Source organism: Molossus molossus, unplaced genomic scaffold (genome assembly GCF_014108415.1).
Source record: "Molossus molossus isolate mMolMol1 unplaced genomic scaffold, mMolMol1.p scaffold_m16_p_2, whole genome shotgun sequence".
Taxonomy (NCBI): domain Eukaryota; kingdom Metazoa; phylum Chordata; class Mammalia; order Chiroptera; family Molossidae; genus Molossus; species Molossus molossus.
Window position 1 is genome coordinate 33,414,739 of NW_023425355.1, and position 27,512 is coordinate 33,442,250.

Sequence of the window (27,512 nt, forward strand, 5' to 3'; positions counted from 1 at the left end):
TTACCCCAAGTAATTGTTTTTTGTTTGTTTGCTTTTTATTTTTTTTAATTGATTTTAGAGAGAGAGGAAAGGAGAGGGAGAGAGAGATAGAAACACGGTGAGAGAGAACATAAACTGGCCACTTCCTCCATGTCCCCCACTGAGGATTGGGCCCACAACCTGGGCATGTTCCCTGACCAGGAATTCAACTGCCGACCTCTTGGTGCATGGGTTGACGCTCAACACCTGAGCCACACCGGCTGGGCAGTAATTGTTTTTTTTTTCTTTTTTTAAATTTAATATGTTCTTATTGATTTTATAGAGAGAGAGGAAGGAAGAGAGAGATCAAGACATCTGTGTGAGAGAGAAACATCTATAGGCTGTCTCCTGCAAGCCCCCTAATGGAATTGAGCCCACAACCCAGTCATGTGCACTGACAGAATCGAACCAGGATGTCTCAGTCCATGGAACAACGCTCAGTCCACTGAGCCATACTGGCCTGGCAGTAATTGTTTTTTTAAATAACATATACATAAGTCTCTTGTGCTCACAGATTTAATTCTTTTGAAATCTTTGTCTTACTAGAAATCTGAAAAGGAAAGAGAGGAGACAGCATGAGACCAGTTGAGTTTACCAAGTAGATTGCCCCATAATGCAATGGAGAGTAAAAACCAATCATGTTCATGGTTCCCTCTAGCAACTTCCCTGCCCAACTTTTCCCTGAAGCCATCCTTCCCCCATGCCTTGGGCCCTTCCCCTCTCTTATGCCTCTTTAGGTACATGAGATCCCCTCAGTTATCTCCCCAAACTCCAGATAACTACCCTGATCCTCCAGTAACATCAAGTTGACACAATTTAGCTCAAATTTTCTGTGTTGTCCCCCATTGATACAAGTCCTTTCTGTACTAGTTTTCATCAGTGGACATAAAACACCCTTTCTACACATATCACAGATTTAGGAACTCCTCTCCATACTTTCATGTGAGCGAGTATGTACAACCGAAGATGTAGATATATATAAATGAAAATGAAGTACTTGACTAAATAGCATACTCCTGTAGTCTTTGTTATCTAGGATTTCTCAAGCTGCTCAGGAAAAACTCAGGGTCTTCTAGTGAGGGTTTTTTTTAGTGTGCTAAAATGTGTTACTAGATGTGACTAAAAAATAGCTATTCTTTCCATCTTGTACTAATAGCCTCACCATGTATGTGAAAAGGTAGTACAGCAGAGTAAAAATGACATAGAATTTGGAGTCAAACATACTTCCATGTGAATTCCACCTCTGCCACTTACTAGCTGTGTGACCTTTGGCAAGATACTTCACCTTCTGAGCCTCATTTTCCTCATCTGAGAAATGAGAATTATTATATAAAAGAATTTCATTACCCATTGTAAGAATCAAATGATATAATTAATACATGTGAAGTGTCTGACACATAGTAGGTTCTCAATAAATACATTTCCTTCCTACCTCTACTTTTTAAAATATTTATTTATTTATTTTTGTTACAGATGTTTCTTCTTTTTACCCCCAGACACCCTTCTCCCTATCCCGCCCCCTCACCCCCAGCATTGTTGTCTATGTCCACTGGTTACACATACATGCATATAAGTTGTTTGGTTTATCTCGTCCATCCTCCCCACCCCCCTCCTCTGAGGCCTGTCAGTCTGAACCATACTCCTTTCTATGTCTCTGAGTCTATTTTGTTCATCAGCTTATTTTGTTCATTATATTCCACAAATAAGTGAGATCATGTGGTATTTGTCTTTCTCTGATCAGCTTATTTCACTTAGCATGATACTTTCCAGGTTCCTTCATGTCATCTCAAAGGATAAGAGATCTATCTTTCTTACAGCTGCATAGTATTCCATTGTGTGTATGTACCAAAGCTTTTTTATCCATTTGTCTACTGATGGACACTTGGGCTGTTTCCAGATCTTAGCAATTGTAAATAGTGCTGCTATGAACATAGGGATACATATATTCTTTCTGATTGGTGTTTCAGGCTTCTTAGGGTATATTCCTAGAAGTGGGATCACTGGGTCAAATGGCAGTTCAATTTTTAATTTTTTGAGATAACACCGTATTGATTTCCTACCTCTACTTTTGAAGGTAGTGTTGTGTAGAACGGAAAGTGCTATAATAGGAAGAGTGTAGTGTTGTAGTAAGACGTAGTGTCACATTGTAATTGTGTCATTCACTTACTTTGTGTGACCTCAGCAAGTTACTTAACCTGAGCCTCAGTTTCTTCTTTAAGATATAGCATATAATACTTATGTCATAGGTATAAAGTACTTGGCCCATAGTAGACTCTCAATATTAGTTATTAATGTTATGGATATGAAAAGATTCTTCTTAGTTTCAGATATAGCACAATTATTATTGTAAAGACCCTCTCTGAAATTCTGTCTTTTCTTTGAGTGTATGAATGTTTCTTTTTTAGAAATCCTGTTGTCTAATAGTTGAGCTGATCAAGGTTTACTTGAATTTACAAGTGATGTTATATTATTTGAAAATATGCTGCAGCATCACATTTGGCTTTTTGTTTTGCTTTCTTCTGCTGCTTTCTCACTGAACACTCCCATCATTTTCTTCTTTGTATCTGTAGAGCACCTATTTTGTCGATCTGTGTAGCCACAGTATTGCTTCGATGCCAGGACACTAGTTGTCCCAGGTAGTGCTTTGCCATTTATTTAATGGTAAGAAGTCAAATGTGATGTCTCATTTACTGCAGACATATTACAGGCTGAACACTATTGTCTCTCTCTGCATCTCTGCAGAAACTCAGTGTGACTGGAAACTTAATCGACCACAATGGTGCCCTGCAGTTGCTTCTGCAGGATGCTGCTCTGTTTATCAGTTCATCATTATATAGTGCACTGCTCAGGACAGCTTTCTGTTCAGTATTGCTGATACAAATGTTTGGCAGGGCTAGCCTTTGTAGTAGGATTTGAGGAATTCAAAAAAACTCCTAGCCCAAATATATCTCCCTCATTGATCACTGTGCCTGAAATGCATACAAGAAACATTTCATTAGAACTTTCTTCCTTTGGTAAAAGGCAATGTTGAAGTGCAAATAATATTTCTCCCACTCTCCAGAGAGAAGATACTAAGTAACTATTTGGCTATTAATACTTAAACTCAGAACTGCATTGGAATCCTAATTCAATTACCAGCTATGTAGTCTTAGGTAACCTGCTAATTCTCTCTGAGCCAGTTTCCCCTTCTAAAAATGAGAATAATGACCAATGGTTATGAGAATTAACTAAGATGAGGCATGTAAAGCACATAATAAATGCTCAATGAGCAGTAGCTGTTTTTAGCTTTAGGGATGGAAGGACCTTGATGGAATACATCTAGGACTAGTAAATTTGGTTTGAGGGCCAGGAATCAGGTGAGGCCTGGTATAGGGAAACTGCTCAAAGCAAAGACCTTGATGGGGTGGTTGCTGATACAGTCAGAGAATAGCATGGAAACTCTGGTGACCTGGGGTACAAGGAGTTGGGTGGGAGAAAAAGGAAGGTTGAAACAACATCAAACAATACTTACATGAACTTTCCAACAAGAAAAGTGCAGTACTACTCAGGATATGATGTTTCGTGAGGTAGTAAGCTCTGATACTGGGAGTGTTCAAGCAGAGGTTGGGTGCTGGCTACCCATCAGGAATACTTTAGTCTACCCCAGAGCTTACATGTGTGGACAAATCACCTGGGGATCTTGTTTAAATGCAGATTCTGATTCCACAGGTCTGGGATGCGACCCAAGACTTTTCATTTTTTATCAGCTCCCTGATGAAGCTGATGCTTCCCATCAACAGACTTCATTCCTAGCTAGACTCTGTTGCAGTTTAAAAAGAAACAATAGTGAGATAGAGAGATATGGTTGTGGAAAGACAGAGAGTTAGCCAGATGAGTCTCCATAGAGTGGAAGGACTTTGACACAGTCTGGTTCTTAGATTTGCAAGCTTTGAAATTTGATTGGTGGTATAACGAGACACTGGGATCCTGGGGACTGACTCACACACAAGACAGCAATATATAAGCCACAATACTAACTGATTAATTTATAATGAGAGGTATAACTTCCAAGTAGACCAGATACTAGTGTTTGTCCATCAGTGCATTATCACCCTGCAGGCATATTTACATGAGAAGCTAAATACTAATAAGAACTTGGCTTGGTGAGGATGGACTTGTAGCAAGGGACATTTATGGAATGATTTTAATGATTCATAGTCTGATACCGCCATCTACACAATTGGGAAAGACCTCCATAATTGTACAGGGGATGGCAGCTTCCTCACTAGTTTCTCTGTGTTCGGTCTTGCCCTTATACAATCCAGAGGATCATATTCATTTGTTCCACATACTTTAATACAAATTCATAATTTTAAATTCATCATTACAAAAATTTTAAAATATAGCGAAAATTTGAAAAATAATAAATTGAGCACTTATATGCGCACCATCTGGATTTAATAATTATTATTTTGCCATGTTTACTTTATGTATGCATGTGTGTGTATATGAATGTGTTTGCTTGTGTCTTGAGTTCACACTCTTGAACATAGTTTCCTGAACTCTGTATGTTCTGGCATAACCTATTTGACCATTGTTACTTTCCTTGGTTTCCCCTTTGCAATGTACATACCCGCCATACCTAACTACTAAATGTTAGTTCCCTGGATATTTCCTGCTGTTCTCATGTAATATACTATCGCCTATGCCTGAATAACCTTATTCATTTTGCTTGATTAACTATTTATTCTTAGAGACTCAGCCATACCCATGTTGCCATAGCATCCTATGCTTTTCTCAGTCATAACATTTATTACACTGTTCATTATCATCTGTTGACCTCTCTGACTTACCTCCTAAACTGTGAACTCATTGAGGGCAGAGACTGTTTCTTTTTTCTCTGTATACCCATGCCTCTCCAGTATCTTGATTTAATAGGCATTCAGTAATCAGAAAATCCAACTGCCTACCAGAAAGTCTTACCTAGTTACATCATAGGTACCTGAAAATCAACTTTTCTACACTGAACTCATATCTCCCTCCTACTCAGTCTATAAATTTAAAATCTTTATGATTAATTGTCATCCAGTCAAAATCCTCAGAGAAATCCCTAACTCTTCTCTCTCTTCCATACTTCCAACAAGTCCTGTTGATTCTACCTCCAAAATACATTCCCAATCTGTCTATTTATCTTCATTTCCACTACCTGTCTAGTCCAGGCCACCTTCAACTCTTACCTGGAACACTGCCAACAACCTTCCATCTGGACTCTGGCTCTACCCTTTTCCCCTCCAATCTATTATTCACAGAGAAGCCACAATTATGTCTAAAATTCAAATCTTATTATATATTACACCCCTTTTAAACCCTGATTATATTACTGCTTGTTTTTAGATAAAGTCCAAACTCCCTGGCTTTACCCAAAGAACTCTCAAAAACTGACCCCTGTGGACCTCTACAACTTTATCTTGTATGCTCTGGGTTGTATCCAACCATGTTGTGTTTATAGAGCCTGTAGTGCTTGTTGTTGCCCAACATTTTCAATTTCATGACTCGCACTTTTCCTTGATTGTTCTCTACGTAGAAAAACTAACCCTCTCAAACTCAGCACAGGTATAACCTCCTCTGGATAGCTGTTCCTTATTTCCCAGTCTGGGTTAGGTTCCTCTTCTTTATTACCTACTACTACTCTATGAATACCTCTATCAGAACACTTACACTATACACATATGCTATTCTATACTGCAATTACAGGTTTCTTTGTATCATCAAAGTTAATTCATGAGCTTTTTGAAATCAGAATTAGTCTTATTTGATTTTTTACCCCAATGCTTAGCCTATGGCTGGTATATAGTAGATGTGCAAAAAAATATTTGTTTAAGTAACGAATGAATGAATGTTAACAAATGTCTCTCCAAACTTCACTTTTGTAGGTACTTTAAAAAATATTTTTTTCTTTTATTTTGAACACATTGTTTCTTCAAACTACAATACAGTTGATTGTCGTGCAGGTAATATTGATTGAATTTTGAGAGCTCTTCACTAACACATTGAGACAATTTCTGGAACTGTACCATTTCTGAGAGTGGCTGATCCTACCATTTTCTTTTCCCCTAGTTAAGTTTTATATTAGAGATTAACATCCTCAATAGTTAGGAGTGCCATGCTATTGGCCCCACATACCTACCCCTATGGCCTCTAAAGTCCATTTCAATACCTAGGTCCATGTTTTACAGAATTTCCCATTTATTTGGATTCTGGTTGCTGCTTGGTTCTTATGTTAACTTTCCACTAGGTTTCTCTCAAGCTATAAAAGTATTAGTGCAGAATTGTCCCATCCTTAATCTTTGGGAATAATATTGATTAAATAAATGTTGGACTGGGACTGAGTGGTGTGATTGATCAAGTATTTAACAAATGTTGGGCTGGAAAAAATAAATTATGTTTCTTTGAACTGGAAAAGTAGCTAACGCTGAATATTCTAAACATCATTTTCTCTGATTATTACCTCAAAGTAATAACTTTAAGATTATTTTAAAAGTATGGTGTCCTGAACCTGCTTAATAATAGTATTTAGCAGATATAACTTTTACATTCTGCTCAGCACTGTTTTAAGTGCTTTACCTGTATGAACTCATTTAATCAGCTGAACAACTCTAAGAGGTAAGTACTATTATTATCTCCATTTTACAGATGATGAGGAAACTGGGGCACAGAGAAATAATTTCCCCAAGGTCAAAAGTTATCTGAAACCAGGTATATTAATTATGTTTAATCCAATGCATGTTTATTGAGCACCTACTAAATGTAATAACCAACAGAGTGCATTAAAAGTGTACACTTAAAGTAAGGAGAAATCATAATGCAATAGTGGGATGAGTGCATTGTCAAGGTGAGTCACGTTTCTTTTAGTTAGTGGGAAATGGGGAAAGATGATGTAGTTAATGTCATGAATTGTGCTGACATATCCATTTGGGTAAACCTGGTTTGTTGAAGACAAAGAAAAGAGGCTTAGTTTTGACGTGTAAAAATGGAATTCTCTTTTGAGGACTCAGGTTACTTTTAGAAGGGGCCTCTGATGCAATATATTTAGTACTGGGTACGGTAAGAAGGAAATACACAGGTATGACGCTTGTTTGGAACAAGAAAGGGGAAAGATTTATTTAGGGAAAAAAAGGTAACGCGCTTTTTCTGCCTCTCGACTCAGTAGAGTCTGACCTCAGCACAACACCTATCCAAATTCTCTTGACAACAATTTACACCCTTCGGATCTGCGCTTTTTAGAAATACTTTCACATTCTGGCACCTTAAGCCTGAACCGCCCTTTAGGCAAATGTTAGGATAAAATATGTGTTCTTGAAATTCAAAACAAACTCGAATACTACCAGAGAGCTTCTTTATGTTCGCAGATTCTATAGTTCTTCACCCGTCCATTTTTCCTTAAACCACGCAACATACCTGGCTACACAACCTCAGATCTTACTCTATTGCCGTCCATCCTGTTACCCTTTTAAGAGGCGGGTCCCGCAGTGTCCTTTTCTCCCTCCCAACTCTCTCTACCCAGCTCGGCTGGGCGGAGCTTCGTGCCAAAGCCCCAGAGCTCTACGCGGCGGCCGCAGCAAAAAGCGAACAGTACTGGGACTGTGAAGAGCTGCTTTTGCCGCAACATCTCTACTAAAGATACGTGCCTCTGGGCTCGAACATAGCTCGCTGCTAGCGCCAGTCTCTCCCCGCCCCCTTCCCACCTGGCGTGCACCTGGTCTAGGCCAGGGTCTAGCAGCTAGCAAGGAGGGCGCGTGTCACTGGGCCCTAGGGAACCGCAGAGCTCGCGCGCCATGGGGCCACAGCCCGGGGCCAGGGTCTCCTGCAGCGGTTGCTGCGGCTTTTCCCGATTGTTGGCGTGGTGCTTCCTGCTGGCCCTGAGTCCGCATGCCCTCGGCTCCCGGGGAGCCGAAGCTGTGTGGACCGCGTACCTCAACGTGTCCTGGCGGGTTCCGCACACCGGAGTGAACCGCACGGTGTGGTTGCTGAGCGAGGAGGGCGTGTACGGCCAGGATTCGCCACTCCAGCCTGTGACTGGGGTCCTGGTACCGCCCGACGGGCCAGGGGCACTCAATGCCTGTAATCCACACACGAATTTCACGGTGCCCACGATCCCAGGGGACTGGGGACGCACCGTGCAAGTCTCTTGGTTGGCCCTCATCCAGCGCGGAGGGGGCTGCACCTTCGCAGACAAAATCCACCTGGCTTATGAGAGAGGGGCGTCTGGAGCCGTCATCTTTAACTTCCCGGGGACCCGCAATGAGGTCATCCCCATGTTTCACCCGGGTGAGTGCAGCTACTAAATTGTGCCTTTTCAAACCCCTTCCAAGGCCAATTTCTTTTATTTTCCTCTGTACTCTCCTCCTCCTATCCCCTTGCTCCGAAAAAAAAACGAGTGCCCTTTCTGTTCCCACCAAATAAAGCATGGTCCTCTGCTCCCCAAGATTCACCTTACGTGTGTGGGGGGGGATGGAAAAATCCTTTAGAATTTGCCTCTTTGGTAAAAAAGGTAAGACTGCGGAGGCTGGCAACTGGAGAAGGAGTGCTTGGGTTCTTTGCGTAGCCTTTTCCGGATGTTTCACAAGGGTGCCTTGCATTGGATTAATTGGGGGTGGGCAATGGTTTTGAAATGACTTGGGGGAAGAATGGAAATCCCCCAGTCACTCACTCTTCCTGTTTAACATCTTCAGGCCTCCAGCAGATTTCCCACTCTGCTCTCCTTGTTTTTCTTTCCATGTTTCCTAGTTTCAGGTACAAAGACTGTGTCCTGTTAACCTCATTACAGTTTTGCTGTAAACTTTGCTTTGGGATCTTCTCTGTCCAGGGGTCTCAGATCCCAAGTGATTGTTGGTCTCTCAGTGCATTCCTTTGCATTTGAAAACTCTGGTTTAGTGTTATGGGGTGATAAAAGAGGTGATTAATGTTATTTAAAAAAGAAGAGGTTTATGCATGAAGATAGCAAAAGCCTAGGTGTTGGAAAAAGTAGTCCAGGTGAGACTAATTTGTGAAGATGATGTGGGTTACAATTTTTCCCTCTGCAATTATCCTTCCAAAAATCTTTTCCTTAATTGAATTAGATATCCGTACTATATGTACAATGATCCTAAGCCCCAAAGGACAAAGAAACAATTTTTGAAGAAAAATGAAGAGACATAATAGCAGTATATTATAGTTGTTGAGAGCTGGGCCTCAAGTCAGGCCTTGGGATTCTGGGTCCATTGCTTAATAGTTCTGTGACCTTGGGCAACTTATTTGAAGTCATTTAGTCTGTATTCCCTCATCAATTAAATGGGAAAGAACTAAGAACTACTCCCATAGGTTTTCCTTGAGGAAGAAATGAAATAATGCCCAGAAAGAGCCTAACACATCATCCTTCTCAGCGAAGTGCAGCTAATCGGATTAGCCTTTTAGGGGTCGCTAGAGGAAGGAATCTACCTATTTAAGTACTTACTGGCTTTTAAAACATTGTGTGTGGCACTGCCTAGAGAGCACTTGCATTGAATGCCTGGGTGGCATAATGGAAGGAAGACTGAACTGGGACTCAGGGGATTTTATTCTCTTCTTTGCCTCTACCAGCTTTGTAACCTTGTACTAGTTACTCACTAGTCAAACGAGATAGTATAAATATAGGAGTTGGAGGCCAAGTTGGCAGAGTGCAATATCTGTTCCAGCTCTAAAATGCTGTGATTCTTAGATTTTTATATTTATAAAGGAATAACTGTATAACTGTATCTCTCTTGATTGGTAATTAATTGATTAGAATGAAATTACTCCTTTTTTTTCTTTTCTTGTACTTCTTTTTATTGTTGACACTATTATACATGTCCTCCACACCCCCACACACACCTTGGCCCCCTCCACCCAGTCCCTGTCCACCCCAGCATTCACATTGAATTTATTGGGGTGACATTGGTTAATAAAATTATATAGGTTTCAGGTGTACAGTTCTCTAATGCATCATCTATATATTGTATTGTGGGTTCACCACCCGAAGTCAAGTCTTCTTCGTCATTTATACCCCCTTTACCCTCTTGTACCTCCCCATCCCCTTTACCCTTCACCATAATGTTGTTTGTGTCTATGAGTTTTTTGTTTGTTTGTTTTTCTCACTCTCTTCTTAAAGCCTAATAAAGATGAAGAATAAGGAATTGGTAAATTTCAAAGTCCTTACATTTGAATTGGCTATCTAAATGCAAGGGTTTGACTTTGTCTCCTCCAAATGAAATTCGTTTGCGTAAATGATTTGGAATTGAAGAGTACTCTTTAATTAGAAACTTTCTATTTAGACTATTTTCACCCTATTTCTGTTAAGGATATAAGTTTAATGTTTATATGATCATTTTAGGGGATAATAAAATTAATATTTGTTGCACTCCCACTGTGTGCCAGGCACTTTGTATATGTCTTATAGTTTATTGAGAGACAGTATAGTGTGCTAGGAAAAGCACGGGCATTGTAGTCAAGAATGTGAATCAAATTCTGGATTTACCATACAACAACTTTGTGTCCTTGGTCAGATTAATTAATTGTACTGAGTCTCAGTTTCCCCATCTGTAAGATGGAGATAATATTTACATTGCTATCATTATTTTTTTTTATCCTCATCCGAGGACATTTTTGTATTTATCTTCAGATAGAGCAGGAGGAAGAAAGGAGGGAAGAGAGAGAGAGAGAGAAATATCGATGTGAGAGAGACACATCAAGTGGTTGCCACCCACACGACCCCAACCGGGGCCAGGGATAAACTGCAACTGAGGTATGTGCCCTTAGTGGGAACCGAACGCAGGACTCTGGTCCACGGACCTACTCTCTAACCGCTGAGCCAAACTGGCCAGGGCTACATGGCTATAATTATTAAGGGTTAACATATGTAAACTACCTAGCAGATAAATAACACTCAATTAAAGTTAATTATGATAATAGTTAATGCTAACAAGATGCAAAAAATTAACATACAAATATATGATTATGCAACTGTTAGTTTGAAGACATGAATACACTGGGAATCTAATCATAGTTGTTTTGCTTCAGGATACTCTATAGGAATAAAGCCCTAAATAGTGATCCATTTAATTAAACTACATTCAGAAAGGTATTTTGATACTTTAAAATTTTATTATTATCTGAGATGATGACTATAGCAAAGTTTACCACTAGATTAACTAGCTAAAAAAGCTAACTAGTTACTTGAGGTGTGAAATCACATTTCTTCCTTGAATTACTGAAGAAACTACTTTCCACATGGGGAAAATCACTTTGCATTTCAGTCACTTGTGTTATTCAACAAATTTTGGCAAAGTGCCACTTCTCATTTGCTTTGCTCATTCCTGAGATAAATCCTAGGGTTCATTGCAATCTCTGGTCAAAAACGAACTATTTGGATCTCAGTGGCAGAGAGGTAGGACTGAGGCCTAAGCGTTGATTATTTCAATATATATTGATATGAATTGCACAAGGGCCACCAAATGTGGAAAAGCCTGCGTTATCTTCTTTGTTCACAAAATCCCTCTGCACTGACTCTCAGAGGGGACTGTGCTTGAATTGTTGGGCCTTTGTTTGAGTTTATGCTGAATATCCACACTCTTACCCATTACAGTCCTATGACCATGAAGACCTATTTGTTCCAAGTCAACAGAACTAATGGTTTAGTTCTGGTTTAGAACTGTTTTAGGCTTTAAAACTGTTGTTTATCAGAGAGAAATCCCACTATATAAGAGCAATTGATTAGGAAAATGAAGCTATTATTATGTATACTGACATTTTACAAAAGGCAGTTGGAGCATTGCATTAACCCATGCAGTTTATTTCTAAATAGTATTATTTTGGTTGCAAAGTATCCACAACATCCTGATTCACACAGATAATTGTGAAAGATACACATTTATTAAGAGCTTGTCTTGAAATCTCTGAATATTTTTCAGTCAAGTTGATTCAGAAACCTGGGGGAAATTAGGAGACCATTTTAGTTTCAAAGTTTAATTACTATTCATATGTCTTAACTATGAAAATCAGATAAGCAGCCAAAACTTAGACTAAGCACTAAACCCATCTAAAAGATAGGATTGTCACAGTGAGACAAGGTACACATATTTTTGTTATTGTGCAACTAACTATTTTGCTTTCATCGTGCAGATGGGTCTGAGCCTTGCATGCTGTCTAATTGAGCACACTCCACAGGTCCAAATGGTGTAGATGCTTACTGGTACAATTTTCCTTGAGTCAACATGTACAGGCACGAATTTATTGAAAGACCTGTGTAGAGCTACAACCTTTATAATCCATAACACATTTATAGGAATTTGACACATTCAAAGAGATGGTAGAAGAGGCATTATTTCTGAGGGCTGTAAGAAAGTGAATAGCTAAGTTTTTTAAGTTAGTTATGGGGTGAAAACAGTGTTTTTTTTTACATCGTTGGAAGACAGTAGTGCATATTAAGAGGTTGGGCTTTGTCAATTACTATTCTTAAAATCTTAGACCAGTTATTTTACTTCTCTAAGTCTCAGTTTTCTTCTATGTAAGAAGGGTATAACAATAAACTTGACTTATAAAGATGCTGAGATTAAATGAGATAATACAGATAAAGTGTTCATGATAGTGGCTGACATAGAGGAAACTGCTATAATTTTTAAATCACAATTAACAGAGTTCAATGTATTTAGAAAATGAAAATTGATTCTTATGTTTGTAGTACACAATTTGAAAATGAATAGCCTTTAGTATTTTAAGTCCACATTACCTGAAATACTAAGTTTAATTCTTTAGCAATGGAGTAAGTAGACTGAATTCCTTACAAGAAAATAATCTTTTGCTGTACCTGTGTTTGTCCTTTTTTTTCTCAAATAACTGCTTTTATTTCAATCTCCTACCAATAAATATGTATTTTTTAAGTAATTTGGACAATTTTTAAAATTTTATTTGGGACTATTGTGTTTGGCTTAGTGTATCAATACTTTAACAGCTAATGTTAAAATAGTGATATAGTGATCCTTTGGTTTGATTTTCTTTTTTTTATAATTTTTTATTAATTCATATTTATTACAGATGTTTCTCCTTGTTTTCCCCATTGACACCCTCCTCCCCATCCCCCCATCCCATACCCTGCTTTGTTGTCCTTGTCCATTAGTTATGCGTACATGTATATAAGTTCTGTGGGTTATCATTTCTCTCCCCCCAACACCCCCGCTTTTAAGGGTTGTCAGTCTGTACCCCACTTCCATGTCTCTGGGCCTATCCAATTCCTCAGACTGTTACGTTCATTATATTCCACAAATAAGTGAGATCATGTGATACTTGTCTTTCTCTGCTTGGCTTGTTTCGCTTAGGATAATACTTTCCAGGTCCCTCCATGTTGTCTCAAATGATAAGAGATCTTTCTTTCTTATAGCTGCATAGTACTCCAATGTGTATATATACCATAGCTTTCTTATCTATTCGCCTACTGATGGACACTTGGGCTGTTTCCAGATCTTAGCTGTTGTAAATAGTGCTGCTAGGAACATGGGGGTACATATATTTTTTTTCTGATTGGTGTATCAGGCTTCTTAGGGTATATTCCTAGAAGTGGGATCACTGGATCAAATAGCAATTCAATGTTTATTTTTTGAGGTAACACCATATTGTTTTCCATAGTGGCTGCACCAGTCTGCATTCCCACCAGCAGTGTACTAGAGTCCCCTTTTCTCCACACCCTCTCCAACACATGTTGTTTAATGATTTGTTGATGGCGGCCATTCAGACATGTGTGAGGTGATACCTCACTGTTGTTTTAATTTGCATCTCTCTGATGACTAGTGATGTTGAGCATTTCTTCATATGTCTCTTGGCCATTTGTATGTCCTATTAGGAGAGGTGTCTATTTAGATCTTCTGCCCATTTTTTAATTGGGTTCTTTGTCTTTCTTTTGTTGAGTTGTATGAGTACTCTATATATTTTGGAAATTAACCCCTTATCTGATATATCATTGGCAATTATGCTCTCCCATACAGTGGGTTGCCTTTCCATTTTTATGATTGTATCTTTCGCTGTGCAGAAGCTTTTTTGTTTGATGTAGTCCCATGTGTTCATTTTTTCCTTTGTTTCTATTACCTTAGGTGATGAATCAGTGAAAATTCTGCTGCGTATGATGTCTGAAATTTTGTTGCCTACAATTTATTCTAGGATTTTTATGGATTCACGAGTCACATTTAAGTCTTTTATTTATTTGGAGTTTATTCTTGTGTATGGTGTAAGTTGATGATCTAGTTTCATTTTTTTCCATGTAGCTGTCCAATTTTCCCAACACCATTTATTAAAGAAGCTGTCTTTATTCCACTGTATGTTCTTGCCTCTTTTGTCAAATAGTAATAGAGCATAATATCTTGGGTCCATTTCCGGGTTCTCTGTTCTGTTCCACTGGTCTATATGCCTGTTCTTGTGCCAGTACAAGCTGTTTTGATTACAGTGACTTTGTAGTATAACCTGAAATCTGGTATTGTGATCCCTCCAACTTTGTTCTTCTTTTTCAAGATTGCTGTGGCTATTCGAGGTCTTTTTTGGTTCTATATGAACTGTTGAAGTATTTGTTCTAGTTCTGTGAAGTATGTCGTTGGTATTTTGATGGGAATTGCATTGAATCTATAGATTGCTTTGGGTAGTATGGACATCTTAATGATGTTGATTCCTCCAATCCATGAACAAGGTATGTGCTTCCACTTTTTTATATCTTCCTCTAATCCTTTTTTTAATGACCTGTACTTTTCTATGAATAGGTCCTTTATTTTTTTGGTTAAGTTTATTCCTAGGTATCGTCATTTTTTTTGCCACAGTGGTAAATGGGATTGTTTTTTTGTTTCTCTTTCTGTGACTTCATCATTGGTGTATATGAATTCCGTCGTGCACTGGCCAGTTTTTCTCAGTGGTTAGAGCGTCGACCTGCGGTCCACAGAGACCCAGGTTCGGTTCCCGCTAAGGGCATGTACGTCGGCTGCAGTTTGTCCCCGGCCCTGGCTGGGTCGTGCGGGTGGCAGCCACTAGACACGTCTATGTTTTTTCTCTCTCTCCCTCCTGCTCTATCAGAATAAAAAATGGAAAAATGTCCTCGAGTTAGAATAAAAAGAAAAAAAACAGAATGTCGTTGATTTCTTAACGTTCACTATGTATCCTGCTACTTTGCCAAATTCATTTATTAATTCTAGTAGATTTTTGATGGAGACTTTGGGGTTTTCTATGTATAATATCATGTCATCTGCAAATGACAGTTTCACTTCCTCCATTTCAATTTGGATCCCTTTTAGTTTTTTCTTCATGTCTTGTTACTGTGGCTAAGACTTCCAGTACTATGTTAAATAAGAGTGCTGAAAGTGGGCATCCTTGTCTTGTTCCTGTTCTTAATGGACATACTTTTGGTTTTTGCCCATTGAGTATGATGTTGGCTGTAGGTCTTTCATATATGGGTTTTATTATGTCGAGATATGATCCTTCTGTTCCCAAATTGCTGAGCGTTTTTATCAGAAATGGGTGCTGGATTTTGTCAAAGGCTTTTTCAGCATCTATTGATAGGAGCATGTGATTTTCATTCTTCATTTTGTTTATGTGGTGTATCACATTTATTGATTTGCAAATATTGTACCAGATTTGCATCCCTGGGATGAATCCCATTTCGTCATGGTGAATAATTTTTTTTTTTTGATGTATTGCTGGATCCGATTTGCTAGTATTTTGTTCAAGATGTTGGTGTCTGTGTTCATCAGGGATATTGACCTGTAGTTTTCTTTCTTTGTAGTGTCTTTTTGTGGTTTTGGAATTAGAATTATGCTGGCCTCATAAAACGAGTTTGGAAGTCTTCCTTCTTCTTGAATTTTTGAAATAGTTTGAGGAGCATGGGTGTTATTTCCTCTTTGAATGTTCGTTAACATTCCTGTGAAGCCATGTGGGCCTGGGCTTTTGTTTGCTGCAAGAGTCTTGATTACCTCTTCAATTTCTTTTGTTGTTATTGGTCTGTTCAAATTTTCTATCTTTTCCTGATCCAGTTTTGGGAGACTATGAGTTTCTAGAAATTTGTCCATTTCGCTTAGATTGTTGAATTTGTTGCCATATAATTTTTCCTAGTATTTGTAAACGATCCTTTGTATTCTATGGTGTCAGTTGTAACTTCTCCTCTTTGATTTCTGATTTTGTGTATTTGGGTTCTCTCTCTCTGTTTCTTGATGAGTCTAGCTAAGGGTCCATCAACCTTATTTATCTTCTCAATGAACCAGCTCTTCATTTCATTGATCCTTTGAATTGTATTTTTGGTCTCTATGTCATTTATTTCTGCTCTGATCTTTACTATTTCCTTCCTTCTACTTGCTCTGGGGTTTTCTTTTTGTTTGCTTTCTAGTTCTTTAAGTTGTGAGGTTAGAAATTTTTCTTGTTTTCTGTGATAGGCCTTTAGTTCTATGAACTTCTCTCTCAGAACTGCTTTCACTGCATCCCATAGATTTTATGTTGTATGTTCATTTTCATTAGTTTCCAGGAAATTTTTAATTTCTTCCTTGATCTTCTTGCTAACCCATTCATTGTTCACTAACATGCTATTTAGCCTCCATGTGTTCCAATGTCTTTGCATGTTCTTGGTGCAATTGATTTCTAGTTTCATGCCATTGTGATCTGAGAAGATGCTTGATATGATTTCAGTCTTCTTGAACTTGCAGGGACTTAGTTTGTGTTTTATCATGTGGTCTGTCTTTGAGAATGTCCCATGTGCACTTGAGAAGAATGTTAATTCTCTAGTTGTGGGGTGTAATTCTCTGTAGATATGTATTAAATCAATCCATTTGGTCTAGTGCTTCATTTACAGTCTCTGTTTTCTTGCTAATTTTTTGTCTAGAGGATCTATCCAGTGATGTCAGTAAGGAGCTGAAGTCCTCTGCTATGATTGTATTGCTGTCGATTTCTCCTTTGATGTCCTCCAGCAGATTTTTAATATATTTTGGTGCTCCTATATTGGGTGCATATAGATTTACCAAGGTTATATCTTCCTGTTTGATAGATTCTTCTAATATTATGTAGTGGCCTTCTTTGTCTCTAGTTATGGCCTTCATTTTGAAATCTACTTTATCAGACATGAGTATTGCTACCCCAGCTTTTTTTTCCTTCCCGTTTGCTTGGAAGATTTTTCCATCCCTTCACTTTCAACCTATGTGAGTCTTTTGTGTGTGGTGGGTCTCTTGTAAACAACATATAGATGAGTCATGCTTTCTTATCCAATCACCTACTTTGTGTCTTTTTATCAGAGCGTTCAATCCATTTACATTTAAGGTGATTATTAATTTGTACTTATTTATTGCCATATTTTGTATAGTGTGGTTATATTTTTCTTCCTATTTTTTCTACTAATTACAGTAGTCTTTTTAACATTTCTTGCAGTGCTGGGTTGTTGCTAATGCATTCCCTTAGCCTTTTTTTTTTTGTCTGGGAAGCTCTTTATTTGTCCTTCTATTCTGAATGATAGCCTTGCTGGATTGAGTAGTCTTGGATTCAGATCCTTGTTTTTCATGACCTTGATTACCTCATGCCATTCCCTTCTGACCTGTAGTGTTTCTTGTGAGAAGTCAGCTGAGAGCCTTATGGGGTTTCCTTTGTAGGTAACCTGTTGATTATCTCTTGCTGCCTTTAGGATTCTCTCTTTGTCTTTAATTTTTGGCATTTGAATTACTATGTGTGTTGGTGTGTGCCTGTTTGGGTGTTTCTTACTTGGGGCTCTCTGTGCTTCTTGAATTTGAATGCCTTCTTCCTTCACCAAATTAGAGAAATTTTCTGTCACTATTTCTTCAAATATGTTCTCTAACCCTTGCCCATTTTCTTCCTCTTTGGGGACTCCTATGATGCAAAAGTTATTACATTTCCAGTTGTCCCAATTCTCTTAAGCTGTCTTCCTGTTTTTTAATTGTTTTTTTTTTCCTTTTAGTTTTCTGATTGGTTAATTTTTTTCTGCCTTGTCTTCCAATTCACTGATCTGGTCCTCAGGTTCCTCTACTCTGCTGGTTAGTCCTTCCGATGTGTTTTTTATTTCTGTTATGTCTTTCTCATTTCTTCTTGGTGGATTTTAATTTCCAATAGGGTGATTGTTAATGTTTCTATGTCTTTACTCATTGTGCTGATGTCCTTACACATGCTGTTGAGCTTTCTCAAGATCATGGCTCTGAATTTCAGCTCTGTTAACTTGTGTAACTGCATTTCATTTATCTCATCTTTGGTAAAAGTCTCTTGTTCTTTCATTTGGAATTTGTTTCTTTGTTTCATCATTTTGGCTATCTCAGTGGGTTTTGGAGCCTGACAAGTTTTCTATGTGGGTGTTGGTGTTCTTCTACTTGGTTTGGATGAGTGAGAGAGGACCCACTTTAAACACCCTGTCAATTCTGACTTTCTTGGGTAGAGTTGCAAGCTCAGGAAAGGTTCAGTTATCCTCCAGTCCTGGTTACTTGACAAGCCTTGGTTTTTCAGTTGAATGGAAAACACCCTCAGGTGTTCAGAATAAGGGGATTTCCCGAGGGTGGGGCAGATTCTCCTTGGTAATGAGCCTCAATTTGCATTTTAATGGCCTACAGGGTTGGGTTGAATCTCTGAGGGAAGGGTGCTGCCTCTCCCTGTAGCCCTGGGAGGGAGTAAGATGGCTACAGTCCTGTGTGGCCGCATGTCAGCAAAAGCTCTGAACCCCCTCCAAATCCCGCGTGTCCACACACAGTTCCAGTCCAGTCTGCCCTCCATCTACCAGATCTCAAGGTGAGTGGCAATGGCTATTTTAGCATTCTGTCCTGGCGCTGCACTGTGGAGGGGCCTGGGAGTTTAACCCCCAGGGCACTACTCACAGCTGAGACTGCTGCTGTCCTTGGGCTCCCAGCCCTCCCTTGTGCCTCCACAATCCTACCAGGATCAGTTCAGTGTCCCTGGTTATATGGTCCTCGCAAGCTGCTTTTCTTTTGCTTTTTTCTGTTGATTTGTCTTTATTTTAGTTGTAATTTCAGTTTGTTCCTGGTAGATGGTCTGTGTAGTTTCCATTCACTCTGCCGCCATTTTGGAATCTCCCCAGTAGTTTTTTCTATTCACAAAGACTTTAGAATAGTATTGTACACTGGTTTATCACCACCTAATCCCTACCCAACTACTTGATATTTAGTTTTTTTGTTTTTTTTTTTCCTAGGACTGACTTTGAAAATAACCTTTTTTTTTTTTTTTTAGTAAACTGAGAGGTTCAAAAGAGGATGAGAGGAGATTGTGTGTGATGATTTACCAAAGTAAAGTACCATTCCTAAATTTGTTTCCAGATACGTCCTTTTTTATATCTCCGCAGTACTGTGTTTGATATTGTTGACCACTCCTTTGAAACACTCTCCCAAGCAGTGTCTTGCTTTTCTCATTAGTTTTATTTTTATTATATTTTAATTCATTCATCTAATACCTCTTCTTCCTTGCATTCAAACCTAGGCCTTCAACATTCCCCCACCAGTAAATAACTGCCGCACCAGTTGATACTATTGCTTTAAATTTATTGTATGTTCCCTTCTCCCTTACAAATGTTACTACCCTGCTTTCAGTTCCTATGTCTTCTCGTAGGAACAAATGTTTAGCCTCCTAATTTAATTGGTCTCTCTGACTTCAGTGGTTTTGTCCCTCCAGTCTTCTTCCATATTGCCACTGGAACACAGCTTTCATCACATATATGCCATTGCACAAAAACCCATTACTTATAAATTTTAGGCTACATTTTCCAGAAGACTCTTAATCTAGTCCCAATCTACTTTTAAAGCTTTATATCTTTCTTCTTTTATGTTGATCAATCCCTAAACAGTTCTCTCTCCTTCACCTTTATCACTCTTTTGCCTATACTTCTGGTTTTGCCTACATATTCATTTCTTACCAGCTCTGCTGGTCAAAACTTAATCATCCTTCAAAACCCAACACTGATGCCTTCTTATCTTTGAAGTATTTTCCCAATTTCTTCTTTTCCTCTTCCCACCACAACCCACACCAAAAACAAAATAATCTCTTTTCTTTGCTCCCTTAGCACTCCATCTCTTATGGTACTTTTCTGCATTTTGATGGTAGTTATTTGTTTATGTATTTTACCTTCCTACTAGATCATAATTATTTTATTTTATTAATTGTCATATTCCCACAAGAATATTTGTACTGTACGAGCTCTGGAAATGTTTGTGAAGTTGCCTTGAATACCCAAGAATGCCAGAGGGTCATAAAATTTATTAGAAAAGTATGTAATCAAAGGGGATTGAAATTCAATTCACTGAGCAATTTATCAAGGGTGTGCTGTATGTTAGGTACTGTGCTTCTTACCTGAATATAGAAAATATTAATGTAAAGTAGGAAAAACGTACAAGTACTTCAAGAATGCACGTTTCTGCCTGGTGGGTGTGTCTCAGTGGACTGAGTGTCGGTCCCATGGACTGAAAAGTCCCGGTTCGATTTCAGGTCAGGGCACATGCCTGGGTTTCAGGCTTGATCCCCAGTAGGGGACATACAGGAGGCAGCTAATGGATGTTTCTCTCTCACATAGATGTTTCTCTCTCTCTCTCTCTCTCTCTAAAAAATCAATAAAAACATATTTCTTTTAAAAAGAATGCAAGTTTACTAATTTTTATGGTGATCCCCATCATGGGCCAATTTATGAGTTTCTAATGGCAAAATTACCTAGGTAACAAAGATATATAGTAACAATGAGTTTTTACATTGAACTTTCCCCCTTATATTTTTGGATGTTGTAAAAATTTAATTTATACCAGGATTCAATGTATGTCTCCAATTAAAATGCTTCCATTGAACATGTTGGTGAATGTGGAATTCTATTACATAAAAACCTTAATAAAAAAAAAAAAAGAAAAACAAAAAGAAATATAGCTCTGGCCGGTTTGGCTCAGCAGTTAGAGCATGGCCTGCGGTCCTGAGAGACCCGGGTTCGGTTCCCGCTAAGGGCGCATACCTCGGTTGCAGTTTGTCCCCGGCCCTGGTTGGTCGTGCGGGTGGCAGCCACTCGATGTGTTCCTTTCACATAGATGTTTCTCTCTCTCCTCGGGTGAGGATAAAAAAAAAAAAAAAGAAAGAAGTATAGCGTGGTCAGCAGATTGTTTTTCTAAGTACATAACCACCCCCCCCCCCATTCCAAGTTCCTGGAAAATATTTGTTATCTTGTACAGAATTATATATTTAATCTCTGTTCCCATGTTTGTGGAGGAAACAGAGGAAAGTACCAAAGGCATTTTCTAAGTCATTTTCTATTATAAAATTAATCATGTTTCTTGCAGTAAAATTGTTAAAAATAAAAACTATGCATAATTCCACAGAGGTAGTACCACTAATATTTCTTCCTGTCTTTTTTTCTATATATAGTTTTGTATTCTACTTTTATCATAATGATTATTTTTTCATGAGTATTAATGTAGTATTAAAAATGTATAATTTAAAGGAAAACATATAAATGCACAGATATAACCATTTAGCATTTGGGAGTGTTTTTGTTGTCATTTTCTTATTTTGTTCTGCATATATATTATTTAAAAAATTATATTCTGCATATACAGTTTTATATCCTGTTTGTTACTGTAACCATTTTTCCATGTAATTAAAAATAGAAAGAGCGTTCTCCTGTAAGTTGAAGTTGGTGGTCTTTGGGGCAGTTTGAGTATCTCTTCCAAAAACTAACAGGAAGGAAGTGCAGAAATCTTGACAGGTAGTGATGTGAATTAGAACATTTAAAACAAAAATATGTACCACAGAGCTTTACATAAAAATATACTTCTAGCCTGGCCAGTGTGGCTCAGTGGTTGAGCATGAACCCATGTACCAAGAGGTCACCTGTTTAATTCCTAGTCAGGGCACATGCCCGGGTTGCTGGCTTGATCCCCAGTGTGGGGCATGCAGAAAGCAGCCAATCTATGCTTCTCACTCATTGATGTTTCTATCTCTCTCTCTTCCTTTCCTCTCTCTCTAAAATTAAATTATATATATATATATATATATATATATATATATATATATATATATTTTTTTTTTTTTTTTTTTTACACACACACACACTTCTAGACATAAATTTGATCTGGACTAACTCACATGCATTGTCCATTGTGGTCTTTTGAAAGATTTGATCACCATTTGTACTTTAGTTCCTCTTCTCCCATAAAATTTGTATAGGTGATATCTTTATCACAAATGAGGTTTGCACCTAGTTTCTGTGTTTTTTGGTTAAAATAGCACCTCATTGACTAAAATGGCTTTTCTTTTTCATGATGGTCATTGAACTGTAAACTACTTTAGGGATTTTCACCAAAAGGTACTTAATAGGGTACCACAGGTATTGCTTAGGGATGAATATGTTTTTGTATATATAAATTTAATTGAAGCATAAATACATACCAGAAAAGCACAGAAAGCATTAGTGTATAACTCAGTGAATTTTCACAAAGTGGACACACCTTTGTAACCAGCACCTAGATCATGAAAGAGAACAGTACCAGAACCCCAGAAGACTATGTCATACCCCAAGATGAAGAATTTTTGAGCTTCTCACTCTGGCCTGTTATTGAGGCCCCGAAGGTGGAGACCCCTTTCCCTGTGCTTGCCATTGGGGGTGAGCAAATCTGAGAGAATTGTATGACAGATCCACTGAAAAGTACTGAAGATGGGAGCAGCATATCACCCTGAGGTTGCAAACGAATGGACTGGGAAGAACAGGATTGCTGTGAGGAGCACTGACCGGCCATGAGGTTTTGAATGCTGAAGAATGGTGATCATGAGTGCAGTTAAAAGCTAGTGATGGTGGCAGCAGCAGCAGTAGCAGCAGGAGGAGCAGCAGCAGCAGCAGCAGCTCAACCAGGGAAAAGGCTATTTTTCTAGAGGATAGTCAGCCATGCTGCAGCAGGGGCAGAATTTGAAATCCCAAGGACCACTAGTCACCATCAATTTGGACTCTGACAAACTAGACATCAAAATTTGGTATAGAAACAATCTCACCTTGTGCTAAGCATCAGAGAGGCCATTCTTACCAATGATAGGATCAATAAGTGGATTTGGCAATCTTTTTGTAAGACAAGCACTTTGCTGTCATTAAATTCATGAGTTTGCTAGTAAGGAGCTTCTGTACATTTTAGTATTGCATTTGTTATATTGGGCAATGATTTGAGTTCTTTAAGCTGGAAACTTTCTCCTGAAATTAATATCCATGCAAATACCATGAACTAACATTGTAATAAAGGATGGTCTTTGGTATTGGATCTTTAAAAAAAAAAAAGAAGAATTTTTGAAGCAGCACAATTGTCAACTTTGCCTCCTGAGGGAATGATGTCTTGGCAGCATGTGATAGGAGCCTAGTCACCCACAGAAACAGTCTCCTTCACTGCACTGAAGCTAGTAGTGATCCTCAGCTACATACTATAGGGAATTATTTCCAACCATAGAGTACATGCACTTTTGACAGCGTTACTAAGCCAGTTCAGGGTTGCCACATTTTGATATTAACATCCAGTTTGAAGCCCTGTGGGCAAAGCAGAGCAGAAGGGATCTTTGTTATTATTCAATTTCCTATTCTATGTTTTTCTTTATTGGCTCTGTGTTGCCTTTCTGTATGTGGTGGTATATAGTTACTTACTGCTTAAATTTATCCAGAAGCTTATTAGAATATTGATTTCTTTCAAAAAAAAATTTTGGTGATTCATACCTGACTTAATGGAGGCTATTGGGTTCATAACCTACTTGTGATTTACTTGGTTTTAATGCTTGAATGCCCACGTTACATATAAATCAGTAATTTTCAAAACCCTATCTAACCCTGTTTATTTTGACATTGTTTGAAAGATGATGATACTGGCTGCAAGTCCTTGCAGCTGATCAGCCTGAGTAAACCCCTCCCATTGATGTGCCAGCAGCAATCAAGACTCAATTACAACAGAAGGGTGTACAGTCCACACTAGAGGTGCACCTTGAGGGCCCAGCTGGGGTGATCAGGGAGACTGTGCCACTGGATCCTGCAGGATACCTACAATAGTAGGCCACCCTATGAAGCCTAGGAGGCATAGCAACTCTACCTAATACATAGAAACAATCACAGGGAAGCAGCCAAAATGAGGAGACGACAAAAAAAAAAAAAAAACATGTCCCAAATGAAGAAAAAAGAACAAAACTCCAGAAAAAGAACTAAACAAGATCGAGATAAGCAATCTAACAGATGCAGAGTTCAGAACACAGGTTATAAGGTTGCTCAGGGAACTTGGTGAGACATCCAAGGGACTTAGAGAGACCTTCAAGGAACTTAGTGAGACCTTCAAGGAACTTAAGGAGACCTCAGAGGAACTTAGTGAGAACATCAACAACATAAAAAAGGGCCAGTCAGAAATGAAGGATGCACAAACTGAAATAACAAATAATTTACAGGGAATCAATAGTAGAGTAGGTAAAGCCAAGAAGCAAAACATTGATTTGGAATATAAGGAAGCAGAAAACACCCAATCAGAACAGCAAAAAGAAAAACGAATGCAAAAAAATGAGGATAGTGTAAGGAGCCTCTGGGACAACTTCAAGCATGCCAATATTTGCATCATAGGGGTGCCTGAAGGAGAAGAGAGAGAACAAGAAATTGAAAAACTATTTTAAACAATAATGACGGAAAATTTCCCTAACTTGGCGAAGGAAACAGAAATACAGCTTCAGGAAGCACAGAGAGTCCCAAACAAGATGAACCCAAAGAGGTACACACCAAGACACATCATCATCAAATAGCCAAAGGTTAAATACAAAGAGATAATCCTAAAAGCAGCGAGAGAGAAAAACAGTTTGTTACCTACAAAGGAGCTTCCATACGACTTTCAGCTGATTTCTCAAAAGAAACTTTGCAGGCCAGAAAGAAGTGGCAAGAGATATTCAAGGTGATGAAAAGCAATGACCTACAACCAAAATTACTCTATCCTGCAAAGCTATCATTTAGAATCGATGGCCGTATCAAGAGTTTCCCAGACGAGAAAAAACTAAAGGAATTCATCACCACTAAACCAGTATTATATGAAATGTTCAAGGTAGTTTTTTAATTTCTTGCTCTCTCTCTTCTCCTTCTGGCACCCCCATGATACAAATGTTGGCATGCTTGAAGTTGTCCCAGAGGTTTCTTACACTCCCCTCATTTTTTTTTTTTTTGGTGGGGGGCGTTCTTTTATCTTACTGCTGTTCTGATTTGGTGATTTTTGCTTCCTTATATTCCAAATCAATTGTTTGCTTCTTGACTTTACCTACTTTCTCTGTAAATTGTTCTTTATTTCAGTTAGTACATCCTTCATTTCTGACTGGTCCTTTTTATGTTGTTGATGTTCTCACTAAGTTCCTTGAGCATCCTTATAACCAGTGTTTTGAACTCTACATCCGGTTGATTGCTTATCTCCAGTTTGTTTACTTCTTTTCCTGGAGTTTTGTACTTTTCTATCATGTGGGACATGTTTCTTTGTCTCCTCATTTTGGCTACTTCCTTGTGATTGTTTCTATGTATTAGGTAGAGTTGCTATGTCTCCTAGACTTTGTAGGGTGACCTATTGTTGTAGGTGTCCTATAGAATCCAGTGCCACAGCCTCTCTGATCACCACAGTTGGGCCCTCGAGGTGCACCCCTAGTGTGGACTGTACACCCTTCTGTTGTAATTGAGTCTTGATTGCCATTGGCATGTCAATGGGAGGGATTTACTCAGGCTGATCAGCTGCAGGGACTGGCTGTGCCTGCTGACCACTGACCTCTGACTACCTTGGAGGATCAGCTATGTAGGGGCCCACCACAGAGAGCAAGGCTTACTTCAGCAGGGTTCTGGTACCTACTGAGTCCACTCATTGAGTGTGTCACTTGAGGAGGTGCTTCGATGTGGTCTGAGGTTGTCCACTAGGTGTGCTGGTTCTGGGGCAAGGTCAGCCACTGCCTGCGTTCAACTCACTGCCACATGGCATAAGCTACAAAGTGAGCTGCAGATGGCTGCTTCTTGTGCTGGGCTTGGAGGTGCCCAGGAAAAGCCAAGTCGTGATGGCTGCTTCTAGTGCCAGGTCTGGGGCCACTTAATGAGAGGTATGGGGCTCCCTGAGACCAGATGCTGCTTGCTTGAGATATTTTAGGAAAATGCTAAGACCAGATGCTGCTTGTTTGAGAGATTTTAGGAAAATATGAAGCAGGATCAAAGACAGGCCAATCCTATGGTAAAGCCATTGGAAAAAGCTTAGGTGGGCCCAATAGTTGGGTGGGGCATGGCCTCAGGGAATCACCAGGTCAGGGCAAACAGTGTAAGCCAGGTTGCTGGAGTCCCAGATATGGTGGCAATCTGCCGCCCCAGGGAAGGTCTCACCAAAGGATCAACAGTTTCTGGAAAAAGTTGCCCCTCCAGCTCTTGCCCCAATGCAAAACAACTCAGTTCCTCCCTGTGAGTTGGCTTATTTTAGTAACACTTGTAATGTCCTTAAAAGTTTTCTTTATATATAGAAGGTTTTAAAAATATTTTTCTTTATTGATTTTAGAGAGCGAGGAAGGGAGAGGGAGAGAGAAACATTGATGAAAGAACATCAGTTGGCTTCTTCCTGCATGCTCCCCACTGGGGATTGGTTCCACAGTCGGGACTGGTAGCCTCTTGGTGCATGGGTTGATGCTCAACCAGTGAGCCGCACTGGCCGGGCAATTTTCCTAAAAGTTTTAAGAAGATAACTTTGATTTGTGGCTTGATTAGCCATTAATAGATTTCCAAGTCATCTTTTCTCATTAGAGAATTTCAACAGTCATTTAGATTAAGGCTAGAAAAATATGGTTATATTGAGTGAGTTTTTTCATTTATAGATCTACAGACAACCTATATTTAACACAGTTCAAAGTACTTTGAGCTTTAGGGTATTTAAAGTTCTTGTTTTCCCATTGCCATTTCATTTTGGCAAGGGAACAGGATGTGTAAGAGAGACAAACTAGGCAATGCAAAAGCACCAGTCACCTCCATTGACTTAGCCAGCACCCCCACCCACCCACCTTTTTTGCTGCTTCTATCTGGCTGAGGGATTTTGGTTCAGCTGGCAAACAAAACAAATAAATTTGCTTACCTTGAGTAATATAATTGAAAGCTAATAGATTACTCTTTCATGGTAAGAGAAGCTATATGATTACTATACTTTTATTTCAATCTGTTGTACCAAAGATGAATATGTTCTATTTGAAATTTGGAGACAGCATATTACAATGGAAGGATGGGTGCCCTTGAGTCGGACTGCTTGGCTTGATTTCCAGCCGTACCAATTAATAAATATGTGATATTGGGCAAGTTGTTAACCTGGACTTCATTTATCTTGCTCATAAAAGGGACAATAATAATGCTAATTTTCTATAATGTTATAAATAAAGCATTTGACACATAATGGACATGTAGTAAATGTTAGTTTTCTTGAACCTTTTTATTATGAAACGTAATATTTCTCTTTTGGTAATTAGTGCTGTTCACTACCACA

The 27,512-nt window shown here is 38.8% G+C and overlaps 1 protein-coding gene across 2 annotated transcripts in view; it reads left to right on the top strand.

Annotated features, from left to right (window-relative positions):
- Window positions 1-27,512, top strand: part of RNF128 (ring finger protein 128) — a 154,729-nt gene that overhangs the window by 47,409 nt on the left and 79,808 nt on the right. Inside the window, exon 1 of one of the 2 annotated variants that reach the window (XM_036271247.1) lies at window positions 7,833-8,325. The exons of the other annotated variant lie outside the window; for it this stretch is intronic. Within the exon in view, the coding sequence (XP_036127140.1) occupies window positions 7,833-8,325 (493 nt within the window). Of the gene's footprint in view, window positions 1-7,832; window positions 8,326-27,512 lie in introns of those variants that run through there. 2 annotated transcript variants of the gene reach the window in all.